Source organism: Microcaecilia unicolor, chromosome 7, assembly GCF_901765095.1.
Source record: "Microcaecilia unicolor chromosome 7, aMicUni1.1, whole genome shotgun sequence".
NCBI classification, from domain to species: Eukaryota; Metazoa; Chordata; class Amphibia; order Gymnophiona; family Siphonopidae; genus Microcaecilia; species Microcaecilia unicolor.
This window is the reverse complement of record NC_044037.1, coordinates 7,963,498-7,991,400: the sequence shown is the minus strand read 5'-3', so window position 1 is coordinate 7,991,400 and position 27,903 is coordinate 7,963,498. Positions and strand designations below refer to the sequence as shown.

General features: G+C 46.6%; 1 protein-coding gene across 1 annotated transcript in view; it reads left to right on the top strand.

Moving 5' to 3' along the window:
• STARD8 (StAR related lipid transfer domain containing 8) overlaps positions 1-27,903 on the top strand; it is a 204,996-nt gene extending 177,093 nt beyond the window's left edge. Inside the window, exons 7-15 of the mRNA XM_030208740.1 lie at positions 1,031-1,204; positions 12,015-12,174; positions 13,609-13,807; positions 14,074-14,284; positions 17,905-18,019; positions 20,652-20,864; positions 23,329-23,546; positions 24,851-25,027; positions 26,327-27,903. Of these exons, the coding sequence (XP_030064600.1) occupies positions 1,031-1,204; positions 12,015-12,174; positions 13,609-13,807; positions 14,074-14,284; positions 17,905-18,019; positions 20,652-20,864; positions 23,329-23,546; positions 24,851-25,027; positions 26,327-26,444 (1,585 nt within the window). The 3' untranslated portion in view covers positions 26,445-27,903. The remainder of the gene's footprint in view (positions 1-1,030; positions 1,205-12,014; positions 12,175-13,608; positions 13,808-14,073; positions 14,285-17,904; positions 18,020-20,651; positions 20,865-23,328; positions 23,547-24,850; positions 25,028-26,326) is intronic.

Sequence of the window (27,903 nt, the reverse complement as noted above, 5' to 3'; positions counted from 1 at the left end):
CACGTACGTGCAGGACGTCAGACTCACAGAAGCAGAAGCCTGCGCGGCCACATTGGTGATCTGCAAGGGCCGACTTCTACATGGAATGTTGCTAGTGGAATTTGAAATAGTAGCAACCGTGGAGGAGTGGCTTAGTGGTTAGGGTGGTGGACTTTGGTCCTGGGGAACTGAGTTCGATTCCCACTTAAGGCACAGGCAGCTGCTTGTGACTCTGGGCAAGTCACTTAACCCTCCATTGCCCCATGTAAGCCGCATTGAGCCTGCCATGAGTGGGAAAGCGCAGGGTACAAATGTAACAAAAATAAAATAAAAATAAAATGTTCATAATAGAAATTACAGTCAAACTTGATGGTAGGATAACATCCATTAAGTTCTTCCACAAATTGGAGTAACTCAGCCAGTAGTATTCCGTAACAAAAAAGTCATCTATGTAACTCCCCCAGTACACAACCTTATTGTACCCTGGTGTGGGATAACCACACCTGATTCACTTCTACCTCACTTGACCACAACATAATCTTGTATTTGTTATCCACCGAAGTGGCAAACGCCATTACTGTACTTTGTAAGCCACAGTGAGCCTGCAAATAGGTGGGAAAATGTGGGATATAAATGTAATAAATCACCTCCTTTTTCCTACTGGCCATTCCTCTCCCTGTGCACTCGAGCATCCTTCTACCTTTCGCCTTCATTTTTGTGGGACTGAAATGAGCTGTACCCTCACGTCAGCACGAGTCTTTGTGCGTAAAATTCATTTGGCACAGGTGGCCCACGGTTTTGCACAAAATCGTGCCACGCTTCATTTGCATCCTCCCTGCTGTCCCAAAGCTGCGAGATTTGGGGACCCTGTAGGTCTGTGCCTGTGTTACTGGAACCCAAACAGCGTTTACTGGGTTCCAGCAGAGTCTGCAGGGCATTTTACTGTGTAGAAAATTTACCATGACTTTCCTAGCCTGGCTAAGTTGTCATTTTCAAATAGTTTTGTTTCTTCAGGCCTGCAGTGAAATGTCCTGTCCTGTCCATTTCGCAGAAAGCTCCGCTGGCACAGCTTCCAGAACTCTCACCAGCCCAGTCTGAACGCTGCCTCCCTGGAGATCAACAGGCAGTCATCGGCACAGCTGAACCTGCTACAGAAATTCTCCTTGCTCCGCCTGACAGCCATCATGGAGAAATATCCTGTCCCCAACAAGCAGGGCTGGGCATGGTGAGTACCAGGCAGTGGGCAGCTCCATTTCCCTCCGCAGATGCACAGTATCACTGTAATAACTATGTTTAAGGGGTGTCGCTATGGGATTGTAGTGCAGCATATCACTGTAATGACTACGTGGAAGGGGTGTCGTCCTGGGATATAGTGTAGAGCATCACTGTAATAAGTATGTGCAAGGAGTGTCACCCTGGGATTATAGTGCAGAGCATCACTGTAATGACTACGTGCAAGGGGTGTCGTCCTGGGATATAGTGTAGAGCATCACTGTAATAAGTACGTGCAAGGGATGTCACTGTGGGATTATAGTGCAGCATATCACTGTAATAAGTATGTGCAAGGAGTGTCGCCCTGGGATTATAGTGCAGAGCATCACTGTAATGACTACGTGCAAGGGGTGTCGTCCTGGGATTATAGTGCAGAGCATCACTGTAATGACTATGTTTAAGGGGTGTCACTGTGGGGTTATAGTGCAGCATATCACTGTAATAAGTATGTGCAAAGAGTGTCACCCTGGGATTATAGTGCAGAGCATCACTATACTGAGTGCGTGCAAGGGGTGTCGTCCTGGGATATAGTGTAGAGCATCACTGTAATAAGTACGTGCAAGGAGTGTCACCCTGGGATTATAGTTCGGAGCATCACTGTAATAAGGGGTGTCACTGTGGGATTATAGTGCAGAGCATCACTATACTGAGTGCGTGCAAGGGGTGTCACTGAGATTATAATGCAGAGCATCACTGTAATTATTGCATGGAGAGGAAGTGACTTAGTTACTCCCGGAAATCACTTCTCTAACAGTGTTCCTGTATTTAGGGTCTAGAAAGTGTCTCTTCTATATTGTAACTGTCCTCTATAGAATGCCTAGTGCAATAGTGAAATACACGCCTATAGTGTAGACATGAGCACTGATACCAGCCATAGAGATGGTGTAAATACTCGTTCTTAAATTGGTAAAAAATGCACTTCAATTATAATTTGCACGTGTAACTTGCGCCGCCCAAGGTCTGCCCGGATTTCACCCATGTGTTCACCCATCTTCGAACTGCCCCCTTGCATTGGACCCCTTTTTATAGAACAGCTTGTAACCAGAATATTGGCAGTTACTTGTATACTTGATACCTCGGTGTTGGTACCACATTGTAGGGTGTCCCCCCCCCCCCCCCCCCCCCCTTAATCTGAATCTGGCTGTTCACCAGTTCAGGGCAGTCTGTGTGTCATATCCTCGGTGTTCACTGGGTACGTGATGTTCTGTAGGACTAAAACTGATGCACCGAGGAAGAATAGAAAGATGTGTGTAAGGTGGAGGTGGGGGAATGTGAGCTACACTGAGTATATGCACCCTGCTTCTGTACTAGCGTCATTCACACCCTGTAACTTAGATCAGTTCCTCATATCTTGTTTAATTGTACAAAAGAAATTGCCTTTAGTTTAGCCAAAAAAAATCCGCAGTCAAGCGGAGAATTCGAACGCCCCACGGGAGAACACAGGTATAGAAGAAAGTGGGATGTTTGACCACGGCAAAACAAAACCTGGAGAGATGCCTTTAATACTCTGGTATTTGATTTTGAATTTTTATCTATATAAGGTTTGCTTTTATATAATTTCCATTTAATTTTAATTTTCATTCAATGTTTATTTGTATATGTGTGTGTTTTGTAGACTCCTGATGCAGGCCTAATGGTCGAAACACAACGGTTGTGTCGAGTCCTTTTTTTCATCAAGAAACAAGTATTTTTAAGATCCATCTCTCCGGGTTTTGTTTTGCCGTGGTCAAACATCCCACTTTCTTCTATACCTTTAGTTTAGCCACCCCCTGGTGCACGCTGCTGGGGGGGGGGGGGGTGCCGCAGCGCGCGCCTGTCTGCTCCCAGTTCGCTACACTCACTAAATTCTCTCGTTTGCTGCAGCTCCCGCCCTCTGCCCCTGCCCCGGAACAGGAAGTAACCTGTTCCGGGGCAGAAGGAGGGAGCTGCAGCGAACGAGAGAATTTAGCGAGCGTAGCGAACTGGGAGCAGACAGGCACGTGCTGCGGCACCCCCCCAGCGGCGTGCACCCAGGGTGGACTGCCCCCCCCCCCCCTTGGTACGCCACTGATCCAACATTTTCCCACCTATTTGTAGGTTCATTGTGGCTTACATAGTACCTGAGAGGCCTTTGCAGGCTCCGGTGTGAACAAATACAGGGTGATGTTGTGGTAAGATCAAGTTTATGTGGCACAGCCGCATTAGGGAATCGGAGAACAGAAGAGTTGTGTTATGTCCATTACGTGCTTTAGTTTTGTTGTGTTGCAGAGATTAGGCATTTATGTTGGATCGGTAGGGTATGCCTTTTTAAACAGGTAAGTTTGTAGTGATTTCCAGAAGTTTAGGTGGTCGTACGTACTTTTCAAGGCTTTTGGTAATGCGTTCCACAGTTGTGTGCTTATGTAGGAGAAATTGGATGCATAAGTTGATTTGTATTTGAGTCCTTTGCAGCTTGGGTAGTGCAGATTTAAGTAGGTTCGTGTTGATTCTGATGTGTTTCTAGTTGGTAAGTCGGTCAAGTCTGTCATGTATCCTGGGGCTTCACCATAGATAATTTTGCGAACCAGGGAGCAGATTTTGAAGGCAATGCGTTCTTTGATTGGGAGCCAGTGTAGTTTTCGTGGAAGGGTTTTGCACGTTCATATCACGTTTTTCAAAATATAAGCCTAGCTGCCGTGTTCTGAGCGGTCTGAAGCTTCTTTAAGGTCTGTTCCTTGCATCCCGCGTAAATTCCATTGCAGTAGTCTAAGTGGCTTAGTACCATTGATTGTACCAGGTTGCGAAATGTTTCCCACGGAAAGAATTGTTTCAAGCGTTTCAGTTTCCACATTGAGTGGAACATTTTCTTTGTTGTGGTTTTATTGTTCTATTGTGTTGCTTATTAGTGTTTCGTTGGTATTATGCTGACACTGTTTTATGTCTGTTATTTGAATGTTCTTCTATGCTGTGTATTATGATATTTGTATTGTACTGACATATTTCCAAGTTTACCTCATTTACTGTATTTATGTTTAGATTTGGTCATTATTATTATTTATTGCATTTGTATCCCACATTTTCCCACCTATTTGCAGGTTCAATGTGGCTTACATAAGTACATAAGTACATAAGTACATAAGTAGTGCCATACTGGGAAAGACCAAAGGTCCATCTAGCCCAGCATCCTGTCACCGACAGTGGCCAATCCAGGTCAAGGGCACCTGGCACGCTCCCCAAACGTAAAAACATTCCAGACAAGTTGTACCTAAAAATGAGGAATTTTTCCAGTCCATTTAATAGCGGTCTATGGACTTGTCCTTTAGGAATCTATCTAACCCCTTTTTAAACTCCGTCAAGCTAACCGCCCGTACCACGTTCTCCGGCAACGAATTCCAGAGTCTAATTACACGTTGGGTGAAGAAAAATTTTCTCCGATTCGTTTTAAATTTACCACACTGTAGCTTCAACTCATGCCCTCTAGTCCTAGTATTTTTGGATAGCGTGAACAGTCGCTTCACATCCACCCGATCCATTCCACTCATTATTTTATACACTTCTATCATATCTCCCCTCAGCCGTCTCTTCTCCAAGCTGAAAAGCCCTAGCCTTCTCAGCCTCTCTTCATAGGAAAGTCGTCCCATCCCCACTATCATTTTCGTCGCCCTTCGCTGTACCTTTTCCAATTCTACTATATCTTTTTTGAGATACGGAGACCAGTACTGAACACAATACTCCAGGTGCGGTCGCACCATGGAGCGATACAACGGCATTATAACATCCGCACACCTGGACTCCATACCCTTCTTAATAACACCCAACATTCTATTCGCTTTCCTAGCCGCAGCAGCACACTGAGCAGAAGGTTTCAGCGTATCATCGACGACGACACCCAGATCCCTTTCTTGATCCGTAACTCCTAACGCGGAACCTTGCAAGACGTAGCTATAATTCGGGTTCCTCTTACCCACATGCATCACTTTGCACTTGTCAACATTGAACTTCATCTGCCACTTGCACGCCCATTCTCCCAGTCTCGCAAGGTCCTCCTGTAATCGTTCACATTCCTCCTGCGACTTGACGACCCTGAATAATTTTGTGTCATCGGCGAATTTAATTACCTCACTAGTTATTCCCATCTCTAGGTCATTTATAAATACATTAAAAAGCAACGGACCCAGCACAGACCCCTGCGGGACCCCACTAACTACCCTCCTCCACTGAGAATACTGGCCACGCAATCCTACTCTCTGCTTCCTATCTTTCAACCAGTTCTTAATCCATAATAATACCCTACCTCCGATTCCATGACTCTGCAATTTCTTCAGGAGTCTTTCGTGCGGCACTTTGTCAAACGCCTTCTGAAAATCCAGATATACAATATCAACCGGCTCCCCATTGTCCACATGTTTGCTTACCCCCTCAAAAAAATGCATTAGATTGGTGAGGCAAGACTTCCCTTCACTAAATCCGTGCTGACTTTGTCTCATCAGTCCATGTTTTTGTATATGCTCTGCAATTTTATTCTTAATAATAGCCTCCACCATCTTGCCCGGCACCGACGTCAGACTCACCGGTCTATAATTTCCCGGATCTCCTCTGGAACCCTTCTTAAAAATCGGAGTAACATTGGCTACCCTCCAGTCTTCCGGTATTACACTCGATTTTAGGGACAGATTGCATATTTCTAACAGTAGCTCCGCAAGTTCATTTTTTAGTTCTATTAATACTCTGGGATGAATACCATCAGGTCCCGGTGATTTACTACTCTTCAGCTTGCTGAACTGACCCATTACATCCTCCAAGGTTACAGAGAATTTGTTTAGTTTCTCCGATTCCCCCGCTTCAAATATTCTTTCCGGCACCGGTGTCCCCCCCAAATCCTCCTCGGTGAAGACCGAAGCAAAGAATTCGTTTAATTTCTACGCTACGGCTTTGTCCTCCTTGATCGCCCCTTTAACACCATTTTCGTCCAGCGGCCCAACCGACTCTTTGGCCGGTTTCCTGCTTTTAATGTATCTAAAAAAGTTTTTACTATGTATTTTTGCTTCCAACGCTAATTTCTTCTCAAAGTCCTTTTTTGCCCTCCTTATCTCCGCTTTGCATTTGGCTTGGCATTCCTTATGATCTATCCTGTTACTTTCAGTTGGTTCTCTTCTCCACTTTCTGAAGGATTGTTTTTTGGCTCTAATGATTTCCTTTATCTTACTGTTTAGCCACGCCGGCTGACGTTTAGTCTTTTTTCCCTTTTTTCTAATACGTGGAATATATTTGTCCTGAACCTCCAGGATGGCGTTTTTAAACAGCATCCACGCCTGATGCAAGTTTTTTTACTCTGCGAGCTGCTCCTTTCAGTCTTTTTTTCACCATTTTTCTCATTTTGTCGTAATCACCTTTTCTATAGTTAAACGCTAGCGTACTTGATTTCCTAGTTTCACTTCCTTCAATGCCAATATCAAAACCGATCATATTATGATCACTGTTATCAAGCGGCCCTCGTATCGTTACCCCCCTGCACTAGATCATGAGCACCACTAAGGACTAAGTCTAGTATTTTTCCTTCTCTTGTCGGCTCCTGAACTAGCTGTTCCATGAAGCTGTCCTTGATTTCATCAAGAAATCTTATGTCCCTTGCGTGTACAGATGTTACATTACCCCAGTCTATATGCGGGTAATTGAAATCCCCCATTATTATTGTGTTGCCCAGTTTGTTTGCGTCCCTGATTTCCTTTAACATTTCCGCATCCGTCTGTTCGTCCTGGCCAGGCGGACGGTAGTACACTCCTATCACTATCCTTTTCCCCTTTGCACATGGAATTTCAATCCACAGTGATTCCAAGGAGTGTTTTGCTTCCTGCAGAATTTTCAATCTATTTGATTCAAGGCTCTCGTTAATATACAATGCTACCCCTCCACCAATCCGATTCACCCTATCACTACGATATAATTTGTACCCCGGTATGACAGTGTCCCACTGGTTATCCTCCTTCCACCAGGTCTCAGAGATGCCTATTATATCTAATTTTTCATTTAGTGCAATATATTCTAACTCCCCCATCTTATTTCTTAGGCTCCTGGCATTCGCATATAGACATTTCAAACTATGTTTGTTGTTCCTAAGTACATCATGCTTAGTACTTGACAGTATTAATTGGCAATCTTTTGTCTGATTTTTATTGTTATTTAAAGATACCCGATCTACTACAATCTCTTTTGCAACCTCACTATCAGGATACTCTATCTTCCCTGTTATGGTGATATCTTTGAAAGATACCTTATCCCGAACCATGCTCTTTTGAGCGACTGTCGGCCTTCCCCCCATTTCTAGTTTAAAAGCTGCTCTATCTCCTTCTTAAACGCCGATGCCAGCAGCCTGGTCCCACTCTGGTTAAGATGGAGCCCATCCTTTCGGAATAGGCTCCCCCTTCCCCAGAATGTTGCCCAGTTCCTAACAAATCTAAAGCCCTCCTCCCTGCACCATCGTCTCATCCACGCATTGAGACTCTGGAGCTCTGCCTGTCTCTTGGGCCCTGCGCGTGGCACAGGTAGCATTTCAGAAAATGCTACCCTGGAGGATCTGGATTTCAGCTTTCTACCTAAGAGCCTAAATTTTGCTTCCAGAACCTCTCTCCCACATTTTCCTATGTCATTGGTACCCACATGTACCAAGACAGCGGACTCCTCCCCAGCACTATCTAGAATCCTATCTAGGTGACACGTGAGGTCCGCCACCTTCGCACCAGGCAGGCAAGTCACCAGGCGATCCTCACGTCCACCAGCCACCCAGCTATCTATATGCCTAATGATCGAATCACCAAGTACAACAGCTGTCCTAACCTTTCCCTCCCGGGCAACATTTGGAGATATATCCTCGGTGCGAAAGGATAATACATCCCCTGGTGGGCAGGTCCTGGCTACAGGAGTACTTCCTACTTCACCAGGGTGATGCTCTCCTTCTAGGAGACCTCCCTCCTCCAAGGTAGCACAGGGGCTACCTGACTGGAGGTGGGACTTCTCTACAACATCCCTGTAGGTCTCCTCTATGTACCTCTCTGTCTCCCTCAGCTCCATCAAGTCTGCTACTCTAGCCTCAAGGGAACGGACACGTTCTCTGAGAGCTAGGAGCTCTTTGCATCGGGCACACACATATGACACCTCACCAATTGGGAGATAATCATACATGTGACACTCAATGCAAAAGACTGGATAGCACCCCTCTCGCTGCTGGACTGCTGACTCCATCTTAGTGTTTTTTGAGTTTTTCCGTAATTTAAAACTTGCTAAAGTATTAAGGATATCAGCCTATCACTAACTTACAGTTCCTCCTTTAAACCCCAATCTTCAAATTCCGAAAGCACAAGCAAAATTTGTTCACTTACCAGAGAAATATCCTCTTCTCCCAGAACTTATTAGAAGGAATTTTGTTAATGTCATTCCAAGATATTAGATACAGTTAGTATTGTGCAGAGATTAAGTAGGGAAGAGAGAAGAAGGAAGGGAGTGATTAGGGTAGTTATAGAAGGTGGGCTTTCATAACTGAATAGGTTGATGAGGTTATAGAGGTCATTTTGGTGCTGTTATGATGTTAACAAAATTGTACGTTTTATGGTACATTACATTGGCATTTATATTTTGCAATTACCTAAAAGTTCAATGTGGATAACAGTAAAAAAAACAAACAAACCAGTCAGTCAGACTAGAAAATTACAAACGAAAACATCCAGCACATTAGATTATTATAAAATACAAAAGAAATAAAATTCAGTTTTCCAAAAACCGAGTGAATAATCAAGTTTTCAGTTTTTTCATAAACTTTAAATAGTTAGATTCTAATTGAATTCGGTTTCATCAAGAGTTCCAGATACTGGAAGTTTGATAGACAACAGAGGTGGAGTAACCTATGACTTTTTGTGCTTTGAAAATGAGTTTAGTGTGTGCTCGCTTATATTTCACCCTTAACATTGAGGGAAAGTTAAGTTTTAACTGACTCTCTACTCAAAGGCCCTTTCTCAAAGTAGAGAATGATACTAAAGACATTAACCACGAAAGAGCTGGCCCATTTACAACATTTTAAACCCACACACATAGTTTTAACAATGATCCTGCCTCAATAGGAAGCCACTGTAATTGCCTTAACAAGGGGTTACGCTGTCCCATTTTGAAGCCTGACAGATCAATCTCGCTGCCATATTTAGCAGTGTGTCTGTAAACAATGAACCACTAGGCTTTGAACATACAACAGATTACAGTAGTCGAGCTGGCTTAAAACTAGTGCCCAAATTGATTGATGTTAAAATGGTCCTGCTGTACACTGCCTTGGTGGTTAATAAAGCCCAATAAATAAAATATGCCCTCCCCCCCACTCACTCTCGGCACGTGCCAGCATCAATACATTGAGATCAGCTATGTGACATCTACTGTCCATAAAGACTTGGTTTTTGCTGCCATCTAGTGGAAGATAAGTGTCATAGACTTTCATTCCTTTCAACAGTGTGACAGCGGTGGCTTAAATCAGCAAGCAAGGCAGGACCCGCAGTTGTCTGATGGTGGTGGAGGTGGCCTCCCTCATGAGTTGGGTGGGAAAAAAAATCTCTGCTTGTCTGCAGCTCACATCATGAGGTCCTTGAAAGTGGAGGCGGACTTTCTCATCAGGCACTCCGTGGACCTGAGAGAATGGGTGCTATCCACCTAGGGTTTCCAGCTGATAGTGGACCAATGGGGTTCTCCGCTTCTGGACTTGATGGTAATGAAAAGGAATGCCAAAGTGCCCAAGTTCTTTAGCCATTGGAAACAACCAGACTCAATGGGGATCGATGCCCTACTGTAGCCCTTGCCGATGACACATCAATTGTATGTCTTCCCTTCTTGGCCCATGGTAGGCTGTGTGTTGAAAAGGATCTCATCACACCAGGGTTGAATAATTCTCGTAGTCCCGGGTTGGCTACAGAGGTCGTGGTACACGGACTTGATATGACTGCTGGATGGTGGACCTCTCCGTCTTTCGCAAGTACATGGCCTACTGAAGCAAGGTCCAGTGCTCATGGAGGATCATTGCCTTGTTGGTCTTACGGCTTGGCCATTGAAATGGCTTGGTTGTGACACACGGGTTTTTCTGATTCAGTCTTGCTATCTTGCTTTGGGCTTGGAAATGCTTCACATCCATGGTGTATGTGAGGGTGTAAAGGATGTTCGAGGGCTGGTGTTCCATGTTCCTGAGCACACAAAATCTCCTTCTCTGCTCAGATTGCACACATCCTAGCGTTTCTCCAAGAAGGCCTTCAGAAAGGATTGGCAGTGGATTCTAAAAGTTCAGTTTGTGGCTTTGGCCTGTTTCAGGGGCTGACTACAGAAGATGTCTCTTGTAGCTCACCCAGATATCATTTGATTTTTGAGGGGAGTGGGCCACTTGCAGCTGCCCTTTCGTATGCCATGTCCAGAGTGGAACCTTAATTTAGTCCTTTGGAGTCTTCAGAAGCCTCCTTTTGAGCCACTCTGGAAGGCCTTGAAAGGTCTTATAGAAACATAACGGCAGATAAGTGCTAAAGACAGCGTTCTTGGTGGCTGTTGCATTGACATGTAGGGTTTTGGAGCTTCAGACTTTCTTTTGTCAGGATCCCTTTCTTTGCTTTTTTGAGGCAGGGGTCTCCCTGGGCACGGTTTCTTCATTTCTTCCGAATGTGGTATCAGCATTTTATCTCAGCCAATCTGTGGAGCTTCTGTTCTTTTGCAGAGAGGATGAAGAGGCTCAGCATTCTTCCTTGAAGCTTCTCGATATGCATAGAGTCTGTGTTTATCTGGAAGTTACAAATGAGTTTCGCAAATCAGACAGATTGTTTGTGCTTTTTGATAAACAGAGAATTGGCCTCATGGCTTCCAAGCCCACAATTGCTAGATGGCTGAAGGAGACTATCATGTTAGCTTATTTGCTTGCAGGGAAGCAGGCTCCTTAGGCCTTGCGGGCTCATTCTACGAGGCATACAGCAACATCTGGGCAGAGACTACCTTACTGTCTCCAGTAGATATTTGCAAGATGGCGACGTGGTCAATGCTGCATACCTTTGCCAATCACCTAAAGGGTGGACATTGCGGTGTACTTGGAAACCAGTTTTGGGGCTTCGGTCCGCAGGGCAGCGGCACCTGGATCCCACCCACTCTAGGGATTTGCTTTTGAACATCCCACAGGTTCTGGAATAGTGGGAAGCTACATAATGGAAGGAGAAATTAGGTCTTACCTGATCATTTTCTTTCCATTTGTCTTTCCCATTATTCCACAGGCCCACCCGAGGTTTCTGAGATGTTTAGTCAGTTCGAAGCAATGGGTCAGATAACGACTGTCATCTTGCATGGTGCTTCCTGTGTATCTCTTGTCCTCTACAAGTTGTCCAGCAACGAGAGAGGTCCACGCATGTTTGATCATCGGGTTAAGTGTTTGGTTAGCGAGTTGTTTAAGGTTGTTGTGTTATTTTGAGCTTCTCCTTACCTGCTTGTCTACATAAATACTGGGGAAGTGGACTGGATGCCAAGAGAGATGTCTCAGCTCAGTTTTCAGTTCTCTGTCTCCACCTTCTGGTTGATGAACTCAACTGTCTCACAGGTTTTGGAATAGTGGGAAGGACTAATGTAAAGAAAATGATCAGGTAAGACCTAATTTCTCCATACAAAATGATTCTCTAAGAGACTGCACGCTTCATGTGGGCTGAAAGCATTTTAGTTTGATAAATATGGGGACGGGGGGGGGGGGGGGGGTTGCACACAAGTGGGGAGCAGAGTACCTTGTCTGAGCCTCTATTTCACCCCACCCCTTGCAGGACGGTCCCCAAATTCATGAAGAGAAGCAAAGTCCCAGATTACAAGGACAAAAACGTGTTTGGCGTTCCACCGATAATCAACATGCAAAGAACAGGACAGCCTCTTCCACAGAGTATCCAGCAGGCGATGAGATACGTCCGCAGCCAGTGTCTGGATCAGGTGAGGAGGGACGGGGGCAGAGTGTGCAGAGGGAATGTGAGATAAGTCTGGAGCCATCAATCACCTGCGGGGTCATGAAAATCTAATTTCTTTGAGCATATTTAGAAAAGGGGCATTGTAAGTAATCACCAAGGTGTGTGGGCAGGGTGTAAGCTCTGTGGAGCAGGGACTTTTCTCTTCATGTTCAAGTGTACAGCGCTGCGTACGTCTAGTAGCGCTATAGAAATGATAAGTAGTAGTAGTAGTAGGGTGGATTTACACTGCAGCTTCATGAAACAAAATAGTCCTTCTCCATTCCATCTGTCCGAGCGTGTGCTGCAGATGTAAGATGCTCAAGTCAAACTGATCCACAGACTTAAGCACAGTTTTGACGCTGGCTGCAACTCATTGTTAAGGGTTAGAGGTCATACACTGAGCCAGAGGGCACACCATGCTCCCAGTCAGCGTTGCCAAATGGCAAAAGGTTTTCCAGCCCCAAACCAGCCCGATATTAATGTAAATATTAATAAGGTCAATATGAACATTAATAAGGCCAATATGAATATTATTGAGGTGAATACGAATATTGTATTAAATATTATATTATAAATATTAATAAAGTAAGCACAATCATAAACGGATCCCCCACCTACGAAGAAAAGAACTTACTGAACTGACTGCACGTGGCAGACTGAAGAGGTAGAGTGACTCTGTGTGAGACTCTGAAAGGGTTCCTGCTGCCGCCCAGGCATTTAAAAGAAGCCTGCAGCCCGCCTCCATGGGTTTCTATTGGTCCATGGGAAAAAAAACAGCCAACCCGTGGCTGTGGCGGCAAAAAGCCGCCCAATATCCCGTGGCCCGTGGCTTTCAAAGAAAACTGCGGCGGTCGTGTGAAACCCGCCCAGTTGTGCAGCTGAACCGCGGAATTGGCAGCTTTGCTCCCAGTTCCTGCCTCCCATGGAAAGGCCAGGAGGGGGCTGGACCGCTATAGGTCAAAGGTCAGAGAGCACAACAACTCCGTGGTCTGTTCTCCATAACACTGTGCTGTAACTGCTAGTGGACCATGATGGAGCACCAGGACTGGATGTGCTGCCGAGGAAGTTGGGGGGGGGGGGGGGGGTGGCAGAGAGTGGAAATGAAGGGTGACTTTTTTTTTTTGGTGCAACGTTGGTAACCCTGATGGGAATATAAGATGAGGTAACTTTTGTGGATGATTTTTTTTGTCCTTAAGAAAACAAAACCTTGGCTCACATTCAGGTCATTCTGATATATTATTTCTGTCCAAAATGGTGACAATAACGACGTGATCACATATTTACCTGAAGGGCTCAGACTGTTAATTGAAAACATAGAAAGTTGAATCACCTTTAATTCTACGCTATGACGTTGAGGGTTCAGAGTGTGCCAATGTACCTCCTTGTCCACATGATCCATCTCTTGGCTTATTCTGTTTAGGTTGGAATTTTCCGGAAGTCTGGGGTGAAGTCTCGTATCCAGTGCTTGCGTCAGATGAATGAGGCATCTCCTGACCACGTGAAATATGAGGGGCAGTCGGCGTACGACGTTGCAGATCTTCTGAAACAGTATTTCCGGGATCTTCCAGAACCCATCTTCACCAGCAAGCTAACCGACACGTTCCTTCAGATCTATCAGTGTAAGCCCAGCTCCGTTCTTCTTATTTAGCTGGGCCTGGCCCTCGGACGTGGGGGCGCTGGCTGCGGGGAGACATCACTAGTGGTGACACTTTGGTATCTGGGTCCTTGTTGTGTCTTGAAGATCCCCTTGATTCAGATCATTGTCTTTTGAGATGGTTGTGGCTTCTAAAGTCTAAGATGGTTGTGTTATAGTGTTTCAGTTGTGTGTCCTGGAATACCTGCTGACCTGTGTGCATCTCTTCCTTCTTTCTTCTCGTTCCTACAGTCGTGCCAAAGGAGCAGAGGCTGCAGGCTGTCCAGGCAGCCATTGTGTTGATGCCAGATGAGAACCGGGAGGTGCTTCAGACTCTCCTCTATTTCCTGAGTGACATCGCTTCTGCTGAAGAGAACCAGATGACACCCGGGAACCTTGCCGTCTGTCTTGCCCCCTCCATCTTCCATCTGAATGTCTCCAAAAAGGACAGCACCTCACCAAGGTAGAGCTGGGCCACAGCTTCTCTGTTCTTGCTGAATTGCCATAGTCATGTGCACAGACATCGCTAGATGGATTTTGCTACAGAGTACAGCAGGGGCGTAGCTACGTGGGGCCAGGGGGGCCTGGGCCCCCGTAGGTTTGGCCCTGGACCCTCCTGCCGACGACCTTCTCGACCCCCCCTCTCGCCGCTAACCCTCCCCCGCCGTCACTGTGGGCTACATTTGCTGGCGGGGGACCCCAATCCCCACCAGCTGAGGAGGTCCTCTTCTTCCGGCGCAAGGCTTCGTTCTGTTTATGTGAGTCTGACGTCCGACGTCAGAAACAGAACGAAGCCTTGCAGATCAGCCAGCGAGGTCCTCTTCTTCCGGCGCAAGGCTTCCTTCTGTTTCTGTGAGTCTGACGTCCTGCACGTTGTACGTGTAGGACGTCAGACTCACAGAAACAGAACGAAGCCTTGCAGATCAGCCAGCGAGGTCCTCTTCTTCCGGCGCAAGGCTTCCTTCTGTTTCTGTGAGTCTGACGTCCTGCACGACGTCAGACTCACAGAAACAGAACGAAGCCTTGAAGATCAGCCAGCGAGGTCCTCTTCTTCCGGCGCAAGGCTTCGTTCTGTTTATGTGAGTCTGACGTCCGACGTCAGAAACAGAACGAAGCCTTTGCGGGAAGAAGAGGACCTCCTTGGCTGGCGGGGATTTGAGTCCCCCGCCAGCAAAGGTAGGCGACGGTGGGGAGGGTTGGCGGCAGTCGTCAAAGTTGGCGGGGGGGGGGGGGGCGCTAAAATGTGCCCCCTCACCTCGGGGACCCCCCTCCCGCCGAAGTCTGGCTATGCCCCTGGAGTACAGTGAGCCAAAAAAAGAACTCCAGCAAATCAACTGAGGCCTTTGTGGGTCCTGATGTTCTAACCAGACGCCTACATGTGAAGTGGAAAAAGATGACTATTTTAAGTCTATTTTATAAAGGCAACATAGGCTTCTACATGCCTTTACAACATGGGCTCCCAGACTCCGTCCCTGTAGTTCACAAAATCTGATATACACAGTTAACACCTGCTCCAATGTGTGCGTGTCCTCTGAGTGTACTCGTGTTCTGTAAAGTATGTACGTACCCTGCAACAGTGCCTACCCCGGCTCCAGGCAAAGCCTAAACACAAGCGTCCATTTAGGCAAGTACCATCATTTTGCAATTCATGTGTGTACGCTTGTAAACAGCTGGATAAACTTATAAACAGCATATAAATGCAGAAAAAAGCTTTCTAAAATTACACTCTTCACCCCCCCCCCCCCCCCCCCATAAGGCTAATGAGCTTTGGGAAGGAGACTGGAAAGGTCCCTGCCTCAGGCTATATCTTGCTGCTACAGACATGGCAGAGCTCGGTTTGAGAAGTGCTTTAAATAATATCACAGAGCCAAGGAAGAAATATTGAGTTTTTGCAGCTTCTCTCTTATTTCAGTAAAAAGAAAATAGCACAGACCAAAATGTCAAACTTTTAAGTTTTGACGGTGACATTGAGCCAAGACAGGTCATGAATGAGTATTAGAGCCACCTGGTAAGGAGCAGTTCAGGGCCTCAGTCTTTGAATCTGGGCAGCATCCCAGTCTCTTGGCCCCTCCTTCTCTCTGTGAGTACTGGTTTCCACTAAAGGCTGATGTGGTGGCGGGGGGGGGGGGGGGGGTGTCAAATGTAGAGGGGGCCAGGGCGTAATCTGTGGGGGCCCATGCCCCCGTGGCCCCACGTAGCTACGCCCCTGGTTTTAAGTACTTTTTTTTTATTTTTTTAATGAATTCTGTTTTTCTTATTTCTTCTTTCCTGTATATTATTGGAGTTTCTTTCTAATTGATTTTAGTTTGTGAACAACTATATTAAGTATTAGGAAAAGCGGTATATCAAATAATTTTAATTGGTTGTTAACTGGTGCTAGGCACAGAGGGTCTTAATTACTTTTGAATAATGACCCGCATTTTGCATTTGAGACCTGGTGCAGACTTTGTGAATAAAAAGCACGTTCTCCCTATGGGTTGAGTTTGAACATTTCCCCATTGTATGAAGTCTATGAAAATGGAAGTAATGTCACTCTAACCCCCCCTCATTCTGTAACAGGGTGTCTAAATTTAGCTGCTATCTGTGTGCTTAAAATTATGAAATACCGCCATTCATACGGGTCATTGACACATATACGTAAATGGCAGTCACGCGCCTACCCGATATTCTGTAATTACTCGCTGAAATGACTTAGCCCATAATTGTTAGAGGGTGTGGATGTGTTATAGGTGTGGCCGACATTTAAACGGGCTACTTCCAGAGTACAGGAAATTACATGTATAAAAGCCACATTTAGCACTCGCGCTTATGCCAGCCATAGGCCTGGTGTAACTGAGCATTCGTACATTCAGGCTAGTATTCTATGAGATCTCTTACACACGTAAGTGGCGTTAAGAATATTTATTTATTTTATTTTGGATTTTGCTCACACCTTTTTCAGTAGTAGCTCAAGGTGAGTTACATTCAGGTACTCTGGATATTTTTCTCACAATCTAGGTTTGTACCTGAGGCAATGGAGGGTTAAGTGACTTGCCCAAGATCACAAGGAGCAGCAGTGGGATTTGAACTGACCTAGGCCACTCCTCCAGCCCAAAGAATCTTGTTACTCTTTGGGGTTCTACATGGAATGTTGCTACACTTTGAAATTCTGCATGGAATCTTGTTATTCTTTAGAATTCTAGAATCTTTATTTATTTAGATTTTGCTCACACCTTTTTCAGTAGTAGCTCAAGGTGAGTTACATTCAGGTACTCTGGATATTTCTCTGTCCCAGGAGGGCTCACAATCTAAGTTTGTACCTGAGGCAATGGAGGGTTAAGTGACTTGCCCAAGATCACAAGGAGCAGCAGTGGGATTTGAACTGACCTAGGCCACTCCTCCAGCCCAAAGAATCTTGTTACTCTTTGGGGTTCTACATGGAATGTTGCTACACTTTGAAATTCTGCATGGAATCTTGTTATTCTTTAGAATTCTAGAATCTTTATTTATTTAGATTTTGCTCACACCTTTTTCAGTAGTAGCTCAAGGTGAGTTACATTCAGGTACTCTGGATATTTCTCTGTCCCAGGAGGGCTCATAATCTAAGTTTGTACCTGAGGCATTGGAGGGTTAAGTGACTTGCCCAAGGTCACAAGGAGCAGCAGTGGGATAGGTACCTGGTTCTAGACATGCCGCCTAATTGCACATCTGTAGACTAAAGGCTGGAGCCTTAGATAAGTCTTTAAGTTCAGCCTCGAGACATCTACAGACCCAAGGAGACTATACATACACGGTTTTATTTCTCTCTCCATCAATAACCAGATCATTGATTATCGCTCCCTGGGACCAGTCAGACCTGTTGCCTTTTAAAGCCTGCCTTTCTTAGTCTGTTCCATCACCTTAGAAATTCTGGGATTCTCACCCTGGAAGCTCTGGGACTGAGGAAATTAGTTAGACCTGTCACCTAGAAGGCCTGGAATTTTCTGCTTCAGAGCTCAAACCCTCCAGGGTCACTCAGTCCCTCTCACTTGGCCAAGTTACATTTAAGTTTTTTTCTTATTGATTTACTTTTTAACTGGGGGATCTTTTGTGCTTGTTTTCTAGGATGATTCAGAAGCGAGGGACCATGGGGAAACCAGACCAAAAGGACCTGAATGAGAACTTGGCTGCCACCCAGGGTCTGGCGCACATGATCAGTCAGTGCAAGAAGCTCTTTCAGGTATTGGAGAAACACTTGTTCATATGCCAGTGTGTGTGCCAGCAGAGTGAGGTGGGGATTCTGGTGCCACTGGGAACATTGCAGCCCAGCCAGCAAAATCTTCAAAATGAAAACTGATTCTCCAATAAAAGTTACATACACCGTGCAGAGCCAACACGGACATGCATGGGATAAACATAAAGGAATCCTGTTCAGAAGGAATGGATCCTCAGGAGCGTAGCCGAGATTGGGTGGCAAAGCCGGTGGCGGGAGACGGAGATGGTGCTGGGCAGACTTATACGGTCTGTGCCAGAGCCGGTGGTGGGAGGCGGGACTGGTGGTTGGGAGGCGGGGATAGTGCTGGGCAGACTTATACAGTCTGTGCCAGAGCCGGTGGTGGGAGGCAGGGATAGTGCTGGGCAGACTTATACGGTCTGGGACAGAGCCAGTGGTGGGAGGCGGGACTAGTGCTGGGCAGACTTATACGGTCTGTGCCAGAGCCGGTGGTGGGAGATGGGGATAGTGCTGGGCAGACTTATACGGTCTGTGCCAGAGCCAGTGGTGGGAGGCAGGGATAGTGCTGGGCAGACTTATACGGTCTGTGCCCTGAAGAGCACAGGTACAAATCAAAGTAGGGCATACACAAAAAGTAGCACATATGAGTTATCTTGTTGGGCAGACTGAATGGACCGTGCAGGTCTTTTTCTGCCGTCATCTACTATGTTACTATGTTTCAGCAGTGTGCCTTCCTCAATCACCTAGGTCCCGGCAGGAGCAGGAGAAAGACAGGCGCCGGGTCCCTCTTAGAGACTGGGGAGGAGCAGACTGGATTCAGGGCCCTTGGTTTGGCTGGTGGGGGTACCCAAGCTCTGGCAGCAGAAGCCCTCACGTTGTGAATGCAATGAACTTACGCGATGTGAGGGGACGCACTGAGCAGGGCAGGCAATACGGCGGAGAACAGTGCTGGAGGAAGGCTTCTGCTGGCGGGGCTTAAGGACCCCCCCCCCCCCCCCACCAGCCAAAATATGTGGAGTTGTAGCTGGGGTTAGGAGGTGGGGCAACATGTACCGCCCCCCCAATCTTTCAAGTCTGACTATGTGCATGGAGGCAGGGGTGGCCCGAACGAGTGAGGGAGAGATGACAACTGCGACTACATCATGAGTTGGGGGGGGGGCCTGAGGGGAGGGGTGGCTGTCCTGCCTCGATAAGCTCTGTTTAGAACATCATTCCTTTTAAGTACAATTTTCCTCATTCACTCCTGGCCCTGTTATAAAGAGAAGACCCCTCCCCACTCCCGGGTCTAGTTTATGCAAGGCCTTCTGGCTCCTGTCCCAAACGGAAAGTACCACAAAGAGAACACCCTCCCCGGACCTACCTTTCAGCCCGGGGCAGGAGCAATCCTACGCTCCTGCCCATGCAGTCTCCTTAGTGAAAATGGCTGCCGCGAGTTCCCGCAGCAATCTCGCGAGACTGCCCTGAGTTCACGGTAATCTCATGAGACTGGCACCGAAATTTTTACTAAGGAGACTGCATGGGCAGGAGCGTAGGAGGATGGCTGCTGCCCCAGCTGACCACTGGACCACCAGGGCTGTAAGATGGGGAGGGGGTGATTCTCTTTGTGGCAGTTTCCATTTGAGGTGGGAACCGGCAGGCCTTGCAGACACTTGAAAATGGTAACTTCGGTTGTCTGCATACTCCGGATAAGTGCAAGTGAAATTTCGGTCCGGAGCCCTTGCACGTAACCGGATTGTGCTGTAGGTCCATAAGCCCAGCAGTCCCGAACCAGTTTGGTCCACCAGCACAGATATCTGTGTGTCACTGGTGCCAGTATGCATGACAGGATAAAGGGGCGAGTATATGAATTCTTTCCTTTATTAAATACTAGTCTAGCAGAGCAAGTAACATGTGTATAATTAGTCCAGCCACAGAGCTGATTTAAATACCCGCACCTAGGCTGTGAAAAAGATTACAGGAAGATTACGTAGTCTATCATTTACGCATGTAACCGTACCACGATTTGACCTCACATTTAGCTGCCACGGTATGGAATAGTGCGGAGCTGGAATTTTGGCATTTGGGTTTGTAAGTGCCTGTGATGGTATTCTGGTCATTTTATGTGTGTTCTTGGCATGTTGGCAGCCTCTTTATAGAATTAGACACCTTGGGGCCGATATTCACACTGCAGGAGTTAGCTGGGCTGTCTCTCGCGATCAGCGGTGAACCCGTAAATTCAATGCCAGGCCATTATCTAACAACCGGCATTGAATTTCCGGGGGGGGGGGGGGGGGGGGAGGGTTGTGGCTGCTATGAACATAGCCACTTAAGCTGATATTTATCAGCTGACCAGCTAGGTTATAGCAGCCAAAGAAAGAACCTGCTATTTACGCGGGCCTACCTGACCGTTAAGCTTAGCCGGTCAGCCAATGAATATTGGCGACATAGCCAGTGACCAATCTAGCCACTAAATGATAATACTCAGATTAGCTATCCAGCTATCTCACACTGGATATTATCGCTTAGCCAGCTTAAGGCTATTTAAGCTCCTGGCCGGTGAGACATCAGGAATGAATCCCAGGAAGCCCCGGCTTGTGTGATTGAGCGTCTTGGCGTGGCCAGGCATTTATAACCCTGGCACGATGTCTTGTGTTCTCAGATTCCTCAAGACCTGATGCTGCAGTCGCGGAATTCGTACGTTGCGGCAGACGCTCACCCTGTGTCACTGGAGGAGCTGAGCCGCAAGGAAGGGCAGGACGTCCAGTCCTACTTGGATGACAGTATTCAGAGTTTGCTGCGCGAGTCTGCGGAGAAGTTTAAAGGTTGGCTGAGCATCCCCGGGCCCGAGAACACAGAGCTGGCCTGTAAAAAGGTGACTTCTGCAACCACACACGACGCACTCATCTGGCACCACAGGGGTCTTAGGAGACCACTTGTTTTTTTTAAATGCACAATTTTGCCATTTAATGCATGTTAAAATGCACTATATCAGTAACTAGCCCTGTATTCAGTTCTTAGGAATCCTGTTCAGAAGGAAAGGATCCTCAGAAGCTTAGCTGAGTTTGGGTGGCGGAACCGGTGGTGGGAGGCGGGGCTGGTGGTTGGGAGGCAGGGCTAGTGCTGGCCAGACTTCTACGGTCTGTGCCCTGATAATGGTAGATACAAATCAAGCAAATACCTACAGAAGGTGATCTCTCCACAGGAGAAATGAGAATCAAATAGACGCGGATCCAAAAAGAAATGCTCTCACAAACGGTGTTTCCTAAACAAGGTCTTTATCCACATCAAATCAATAAAAACGACCCGACACGAATCGTGTTTCGGCCGTAGTGGCCTGCCTCAGGGGTCTATTGATCTTTGATGTAAAAAAACTGATAAAACAGATGACTCACAATCAAATGTATTCAAAACAGAGATATCACGTGCAATTCGCCGCTGCACAAACCTCTCTGTCAGTTCTAATATGCCAAACGAAATCGCCGAAAGGGATTTGATGTGAATAAAGACCTTGTTTAGGAAACACCATTTGTGAGAGGATTTCTTTTTGGATCCACTGTGCCTCTGTTTGAGATACAAATCAAGGTCAGGTATACACAAAAAGTAGCACATATGAGTTTGTCTTGTTGGGCAGACTGGATGGACCGTGCAGGTCTTTTTCTGCCATCATCTACTATGTTACTGTGTGTTGCTCCTTAGTTCTGAGTATCGAGGCACATTAGAAGTCATGCCAATATCAGCGCTCTGCTTAAATTTTAATACTGCTGTTTCCTGTCCTGTACCAAATGGACTTCCATCTTCTATTTCTCTATCATCTACTTCTATCTAGTCTCATCGCTTCTATTCTCCAGGCTTGATTTTAACTTTTTATGTTATATGGTGTTATTATAAAACTCTCTGAAGGCCTCTGCCCAAGGGTATAACAAAAATTTAATAAAACCGAATGCTAAATATCGGGCTGTACGTTTCCAGCGTACACGTGGATAAAACAATATTTATTGAAAATAGGTGGTAATAAAATTAAAAAGCCCGACACAGGCTGCGTTTCGCCCAACTGGGCTGCATCAGGGGCTACAAGACAAACAATTATATATACATTAATAACTTAAAATTTAAAATGTAATCTCAGCTAATAACACTAAACACCATGAAAAGACATATATATCAAAATTAGTGAAATATCTTCAAATCATATGTACATATATATCACAATATAATCATAGTTATGTCATAAATAATCTTAAATATTAAATGGATACATATTATGATAACTGAAATAGTCTTTAGATTTTTTTTTATATAAAAACTTTTATAAAATGTTTAATATAACATGATTATAATTTAAAATAATGAATTATTCCAATTATAACATCAAATTACATGTAAACGTAAATATGGGGCTGTACGTTTCCAGCGTACAGACAGGAAGAAGCTTTTCAGACTTGTGCCTGATTTTCTAAGGCTGTTCTCCCTTTCTCTGCTTAGCACATCAGACCCTCAGCCATCTGTTAGAGAAATTCCCCACTAAACAATGACAGATGCAGGAAGTGGTGCTCTTGGGAAAGAGAGGGGTATTCTGGGGCCTTGAATTAAATTGTGCCTGTAGACCTGGTGTTTACATCTCCGATTTTCACTTTGCCTCTCTGTGTACATAGTTACCGGATAAAATTCAGTGTGTGCAGATACCCAACATTTGAAAATCAGGCTTTCACATCTAAGTGTAACATTCGTTGCCAGAGAATGTGGTAAAGGCGGTTAGCTTAGCAGAGTTTAAAAAAGGGTTGGACGGCTTCCTACAGGAAAAGTCCATAGACTATTATTAAAATTGACTTGGGGAAAATCCACTACTATTTCTGGGATAAGCAGCATAAAATGTATTGAACTTTTTGGGGATCTTGCCAGGTAGGTATTTGTGACCTGGTTTGGCCACTGTTGGAAACAGGATGTTGGGCTTGATGGACCTTTGGTCTGTCCCAGTGTGGCAATACTTATGTACTTGGGATTCTGAATGGAATCTTGCTGTTCTTTGGGGTTCTACATGGAATGTTGCTACTATTTGAGTTTCTGCCAGGTACTTGTGACCTGAATTGGCCACTGTTGGAAAAAGGATGCTGGGCTTGATGGACCTTTGGTCTGTGCCAGTGTGGCAATACTTATGTACTTATGTAGATAGTAATCTGCCATGTGCTATCTGTAAAATGCAAACTATTCCTGTCAGGTAACACACTGCAGACTGTCTTAGCCAGGAAGACAGGCCCCTCATCCTCTAGCGCCAGGATTCACCTTTGTATGTTAGGCATTCACATGGCTGAGCCCCCTTCTCCTTCTCATTTTCACAGGTGGGTGACGGGCATCCCCTTCGTCTGTGGAAAGTGTCTGTAGAGCTGGAAGCCCCGCCCCCCGTGGTGTTGCAGCGAGTGCTGCGTGAGCGGCATCTCTGGGATGACGACATGTTACAGGTGAAGGTGATCGAGGCGCTGGACCAGAACACGGAGGTCTATCAGTATGTGACGGATTGCATGGCACCCCACCCCCGCAGGGACTTCGTAGTCCTCAGGTACAGTGGAGAATGTGAGCTGCTGCTGCTGCCTCCCCCCCCCCCCCCCTTTACCTTTCCTCACCTCTGTCACCTGTACAGAATCAAACCTGGAAAGTCCAGAAATGCCATGCGAGGGCCACGCATGTGTCAGTAGGAGGCGGGAGCCCAAGAGATTGGAGGAGCTGCTAACGAGGCCTAGTAGATATCTGGAGAGAGCTAGAGGGAGGATAGAAAAGAGAATAAAAGGGGGGAAGGAGAAGGAAAAGAAAAAGAAGAGGGGGGGGGGAGAGACAAGAGGGAGAGGAAGGGAACAGTAGTCGCTTTTCCTCCTTTTGATCAGTCTCATTGGACAGGGTCCCTTGCTGTTCCTCAGGAAGGTGTGCATGATGGAATGGAAAGATGCAGTGTCACTAGGTGACCAGTGTGTGGTGTCTAGTTGAAGAGGAACCATGGCCTCATGAGAGACCCCAGTTCCATTTTTCTTTTTGTTGATGAATAGTGATTGCTTTTTTTGTTGTTGTTGTTACATTTGTACCCTGTGCTTTCCCACTCATGGCAGGCTCAATGCGGCTTACATGGGGCAATGGAGGGTTAAGTGACTTGCCCAGAGTCACAAGGAGCTGCCTGTGCCTGAAGTGGGAATCAGACTCAGTTCCTCAGGACCAAAGTCCACCATCCTAACCACTAGGCCACTCCTCCACTCCATTGAGGAGTTCAGTATTTGAAGTAGGTTAACTGGGCAGGAGAGGTTTCTACTCTGTTAGATCATGCTGAGTGGGTCGGGAGTGGATATTCAGTGCCAGTTAACCAGACAAGGCTGCTGAGTATCTACTCTGACAGTTGCGATATTTGCCGATTAGCACCAGGGCAGTCTCGGGGTGGAGCCAGGAGTTATATGGGCACTGGTGATATTCACTACCCACATAGGTAACTGGGCAAGTTGGACCACATAACCAGAAGTCCTGACTTTGCGCCCAGTTAGCAAGGCGGGTACAGGCGCTGAATATTGGTCGTTCCTAGATAGCTTTTGTGCAGCCAAAGACCAGACATTCGAGGCCTGGCACTGATTATCTGGGTGACCGCTGCCAGCTGAATGTTGACCCCTAAATGTTAGTATTAAAGTCGCTAGGACAATCCTTCAAATGGGTTATCAGACTTCCAGTAGTGGTTTGGGGTTTCTTGGTGTTGTCACACTGTGGTGACACTCGCTTCAAGCTGAATTTATCCATCATTGGCCTTGTATGTGGAGATTGATCGTTGTATGCCTTCTTCTTGCTTGTATTGAAGGTGTGATCACAGATTTTGTGTTTTCTATGGTACAGGAAATGGTGCATAGATTTGCCCCGAGGAGCTTGTGTCTTGGTCTCTATGTCAGTGGAACACAAGAAAGTGCAGCTGGAAGCAGGTGTGAGGGCCATGGTGCTCGCCTCTCAGTACCTTATTGAACCGTGTGGGATGGGACGCTCCAAACTCACGCACATCTGTAGGACAGATCTCAGGTAAGAGACCGTCCGCCCTCACACAGAGCAGATCTCAGAGAGGGACCCTCCATCCTCACACAGAGAAGATCTCAGGGAAGAGACCCTCACACAGAGCAGATCTCGGAGAAGAGACCCTCACTCAGAGTAGATCTCAGGGAGGAGACCCTCACACAGAGCAGATCTGAGCAGATCTTAGGTAAGAGAGTCTCCACCCTCAATCAAAGCAGATCTCGGAGAAGAGACCCTCACACAGAGTAGTTCTCAGGGAAGAGACTCTCCACCCTCAATCAGAGCAGATCTCGGAGAAGAGACCCTCACATAGAGTAGTTCTCAGGGAAGAGACTCTCCACCCTCACACAGAACAGATCTCAGAGACCCTCACATAGAGCAGATCTCAGGAAAGAGACCCTCAAACAGGACAGATCTTGGGTAAGAGACTGTCCACTCTCATGCAGAGCAGATCTCAGAGAGAAGACCCTCACACAGAGCAGATCTCAGGGAAGAGACCCTCAAACAGAGCAGATCTTGCGTAAGAGACTCTCCACCCTCACACAGAGCAGATCTTGGGTAAGAGACTGTTTACCCTCACACAGAGTAGATCTCAGGGAGGAGACCCTCACACAGAGCAGATCTTAGGTAAGAGAGTCTCCACCCTCAATCAGAGCAGATCTCGGAGAAGAGACCCTCACACAGAGTAGTTCTCAGGGAAGAGACTCTCCACCCTCACACAGAGCAGATCTCAGGGACCCTCACATAGAGCAGATCTCAGGAAAGAGACCCTCAAACAGAGCAGATCTTGCGTAAGAGACTCTCCACCCTCACACAGAGCAGATCTTGGGTAAGAGACTGTTTACCCTCACACAGAGTAGATCTCAGGGAGGAGACCCTCACACAGAGCAGATCTTAGGTAAGAGAGTCTCCACCCTCAATCAGAGCAGATCTCGGAGAAGAGACCCTCACACAGAGTAGTTCTCAGGGAAGAGACTCTCCACCCTCACACAGAGCAGATCTCAGGGACCCTCACATAGAGCAGATCTCAGGGACCCTCAAACAGAGCAGATCTTGCGTAAGAGACTCTCCACCCTCACACAGAGCAGATCTTGGGTAAGAGACTGTTTACCCTCACACAGAGTAGATCTCAGGGAGGAGACCCTCACACAGAGCAGATCTCGGGGCAGAGACCCTCACACAGAGCAGATCTCAGGGAGGAGCTCTATCTGCATTTCCTTATTTCCCCCCCCCCCCCCCCCCCAATTACTTCTCTCTTTTCGTTTGCGTTTCATGTTAACTAGCAATGCTGTCTTTTGATCTTGTCAGGGGCCGCTCTCCGGATTGGTACAATAAAGTTTTTGGATACCTTTGTGCTAAGGAGGCTGCGAGGATTCGGAATTCCTTCCCAGGCCTCAGCCCGTGTGGGCCAGAGACCAAAGTCTGACTGTTCTACGAGATGTGTTCTGCTTATCCCATCTGACTGGAGTTCTGGTGAAGATCCCGCCACAATGCTGGAGATCGCTGGAGTCGCCTCCCAAGTTCAAGCTACTGGCCATGGACCTCAAATTTGTGACTTCTAGGAGAAAGCAGCAGGGACGCTTTCGCTGTCCCTGCCCCGTGGAGGACAGTCCCACCCCTCACAGAGAGAGGGGAGGAAAGAGAGGAAAAGACAGAGGAGAAGTGATGAAGACCTGGAACTGATCCCCTCTGCCATCCGCCAAAGGGCATTGATAGATCTGTATGACTCGGCTATCTCTAGTCTAGAAAGATGTTCCGCAAAGGTGTGCAAGCTGACCCTTCCCTGTGTGACCCACCGTAGCGCAGCTGACAAAATGTCCCTAGGAGTGGCAAAGGCAAGTTAGAGAGAATAGCTCAGGAGCAGATTCTGGGTGTTTGAGACCCAAGGTTAGTTCATTCTCCGTTGCATGACAATCAGTTCTTTATTTACCCGCTGTCGTGTCGTGCCTCAGGAGTCCACAGACTGATGGTGTCGGACAGCTTTAAGGTAAGAGCTGCTACAGACACTCATCTGACAGACCTTGGATGCTGGCGGGTGCCAAATATGTGGGTCTGGGGGAGAAGGGAGAGAGGAGGGGCTGTACCCAGTGAGCCCAGGAGCTCTGGGATACGCATGATTTGCAGGATTCCCAGTGACTACCTTGTATTTCTGCACGGATGTCTCTCAGAGCTGGAAGGGGATTTTACTGAGGTTTGTCGTGGCGAAGGCTCCTGCTTCGGTGACTTTAATGCAACCCTTTCCCCCGCAGCTCATTAAATGTTCTCAGGGTCTTTTATTGAAGAGAGATTCTTTTTTTCAAAGGTGCAGAATAGGGAAAAAGGTTCTTTTTGAATAAGGCCCTGAACATTTCCAGAACCTCTCTTTTCAATTTATATATTTGAATATGGTCAGAAATCTTTTTTTTTTTTTTTGGTCTGGAAATTTAAAGATTTTCATAGGTGTGAGAAAAGCAGAGCACCTTGGGTAAGAATGATATGTCCTTGGCTAGCCCAGAATTGTGGGGTGTTGAATAGGGATTGGAGGGTGGGGGGACATCTCTTGAATTTCTAGTTACATATGCAGTTGAAAGGGGTTCATTAGCTGTGGGGCTGTGGTAGTGAGTCGTCTCTAGACTCCTGTAAGCAATCAGACTTTGAAAAACCTTTCAGAAGGTGCCAAGCCTGAGACAGGACCGAGTGTCCGCTCTCTTCCTTCTCCGGGAATACTGTACCCACACACTGCACACACGTAGCCATCCAGAGACTGGAAAAACACAGAAAATCTGTTTGCTGTTTTCCTCGATCTCCTTTGTAGCTCCGGTAAGACATGACGACAGGGACAAGCAGCACCTGGATCTAACTGAAAGAAAACCGAGAAATTACACAGGGATTTTTTTTCCACAAAA